At 54.4% G+C, this 2,529-nt stretch overlaps 1 protein-coding gene across 1 annotated transcript; it reads left to right on the forward strand.

Moving 5' to 3' along the window:
• Positions 1-1,275: 1,275 nt before the first annotated feature.
• LOC109765771 (FCS-Like Zinc finger 8) lies at positions 1,276-2,136 on the forward strand. The gene has a single exon (XM_020324546.4). The coding sequence runs from the start codon at positions 1,413-1,415 to the stop codon at positions 1,689-1,691; it is 279 nt and encodes a 92-aa protein (XP_020180135.1). The 5' UTR covers positions 1,276-1,412; the 3' UTR covers positions 1,692-2,136.
• The last annotated feature ends 393 nt before the right edge of the window (positions 2,137-2,529 follow it).

Genomic DNA, 2,529 nt, shown 5'->3' on the forward strand with positions numbered 1-2,529 from the left:
CGGTCAGCACCATGCAGGCGGTGACTCACTTGCATACGGAGCACGTCGTATCGTTGTGTCCACCCTCTCCGCGTCAAACTAAAACCAACCGCTTTAGCAGACTAGCTGTAGTCCCCACTCTCCAACCAAAATCATCAATCAAATTCTGAAGTCACCACAAAGAAAAGAGTTCTTAAAAAATTTGTGGAGGCGAGCGTGCAACCATTTTCCACCGTGCACGTCAGCTACTAGTATTAGTATAGCAGAATGTTGTGCGCCGGTCACTGTCAGCTGAGCAAGGTTACTTGCAGACTGCAAAGATTACGTGCAGCTGCTCCACTGTCAAGCCAGGCGCTAAACAAATTGGGCGCGCAGATCTCGAGAGAGCTGCCCCCCAGGACGAAGCCTAGCCTGCCGGCCTGCCGGCCATGCGAGTACTAGCGTATTCGCAAAGACCACGCGTACACACGCTCACTCCCAAAAACTCCAGTGGAATCTTCAGGCGCGTGCAACTGTAAAATTGCAGTCTGCAAAGGAGGTGCATCCCGCTTGGCTCGAAACGTGCTCGGCAACCCCGAAGATGAGACCAACTGGCAGCCTCTCCTCTCGGTTAAACAACACACATCTCATGAAGCGACATGAGCCGCATCCTTCTGCCCAAAGTTTTCAGCGTAATGGTTCTCTGCGGCTGGGTGCACGCGTCGGGTTGCTTGTGGGCGCAGGGTGCGTGACAAGACATGTACGCGTGCCAAGAAGCTCCCAGTGTCTCGGCTACTGTATACAAGGTTCTGCCTGTCGCCGTGGCGCGCATGCAGTGCACTCCCCTAGGATTCCTGCACGGGGAAGCACCGCCTATAGTAGTAATAAAAATAAGAAATGGCATCAGCCTCTTTTCTGGTTTTCTTTTCCGTTTATTTTTTACTCACATCTTTCGCCAAAAGGAAATCAGTGCGAGCATTTGTTTTTCAGGGGTACTACTTCGTTCCGAAATCGGTCCATGGTATTGGTGTCTTACCCCAAGACTATGGGCGCTAGCACGCAGGTTTTGGGTACGTCGACGGAGCAACCTCTGTACGTTGCTATCAGTGGCCGGGACCCCGTCCACGTCGCCCGGACATACATGCTTCCCGTCGTTTTCGCCGCCGGGCCACCCACCGCATGGCGCCGTGGTCCGTGTCGGGGCGCGAATAAAGAAACCGAACCGCTCCCTCGTCCTTGGTTAGGCTCGTGCGGACGGCGCATGGTATTGCGTGGCCCTGTGTGCTCGCTCGTCTTTCTCGCAGCAGGCCTGTTTCGCCCGTCCCCGCACAAACCATATATACCCAGACAACCCTAGTTTAGTTCAGGCACAGCAAACACACAATCAACCTCCCACTCCCGGCGCACCAAAGGCAACGACGCACTGCTAAGTTAGCTACACGCACCAACACATAATGGCTTGCGCCTTCTTCTTCGACGCCGAGCCGGTCAGCGAGCCCGGCGTGCACGCCCTGGACGCGTGCGCACTCTGCACCAAGCCGCTGGCAAGGGACAGCGACATCTTCATGTACAGAGGGGACACGCCCTTCTGCAGCGACGAGTGCCGCCACGAGCAGATGCGGCTCGATGCCGCTTGCGCCAGGGCGGCCGCCCGGAGGCAGAAGCAGTTCTCTACGGGAACTGGGTCCGGGCGTGCACGCCGGGAGTGCTGGGAGGTGTCCGTCGCCAGCTAACCGGTGACGGTGCCAGGCTGCCTACGCACTAGAGCCAACAAGATGTGCGTGCACGAAGACGCCGCCGTCGCCCGTGGCCAACTGATCAGCGCGGGATCGAGGAGACTCGCCTTGGTTGAAGAAGCAAGACGCGGGCCATCGGAGTTGCTCCCGGCAGGCCGGCGATGGATGTGCCGCCGGTCAAGTGATTTGGGCATAAACGCAGCGGAAAAGGAGCTGCACTGGATCTGAACAAGTCAACTCAAACGAGATTCACCACGCAATCAGGCGGCCATGTGTGGCCCTCAACTCTCTCTTTTTTTTCCTGCGTTTATATGTCACTTCTGTTCTGTATGAAGCGAATTTGCAATTGCACTTTCACTGGGTAAACTATCAAGCGAATCGACATATAACAAGCTAAAACGTTGGATGTTTACCACACGATTTAAAACTGAAATTTGTTCTAGACCTGCGGTGTCAAAAATTAAAACTGTCTCCATCAACTGAGCATCAACATGACAACTCCTGCAGTCCTATTTTTGGCCTTAGTTAGGAATTTCAACTCACTGCAATGCTGGAATTACGTTGTTTTGCGTATTGTGTGTGGTGGGCTCACGCTGTGTTCGTGCATAGAGCTAGACATTCCACGGACCGGGCTTCATCGGGCCTAGCCTTTTAGGGTGTGTTTGGTAGGGTGTATGAAGGTAAAAGTTCCCAATCTGGCCCATTTTTATTTGTTTGGTAGGGTGTATGGACTCATATGGGCTATGCTCAACTGATGCAAAAAAGGGCCCCCAGCTATTCCCATCTCATGCATCCCAGAGAGAGTGCATGGAGGCAGCCATGCTGGTACCGACCC

The sequence above is a fragment of the Aegilops tauschii genome, chromosome 2 (assembly GCF_002575655.3).
Source record: "Aegilops tauschii subsp. strangulata cultivar AL8/78 chromosome 2, Aet v6.0, whole genome shotgun sequence".
Taxonomy (NCBI): domain Eukaryota; kingdom Viridiplantae; phylum Streptophyta; class Magnoliopsida; order Poales; family Poaceae; genus Aegilops; species Aegilops tauschii.

What these genes read in the sequence shown, in the direction of transcription:
- LOC109765771 (XM_020324546.4), top strand. Translation starts at nt 1,413, where the DNA reads ATGGCTTGCGCCTTCTTCTTCGACGCCGAGCCGGTCAGCGAGCCCGGC.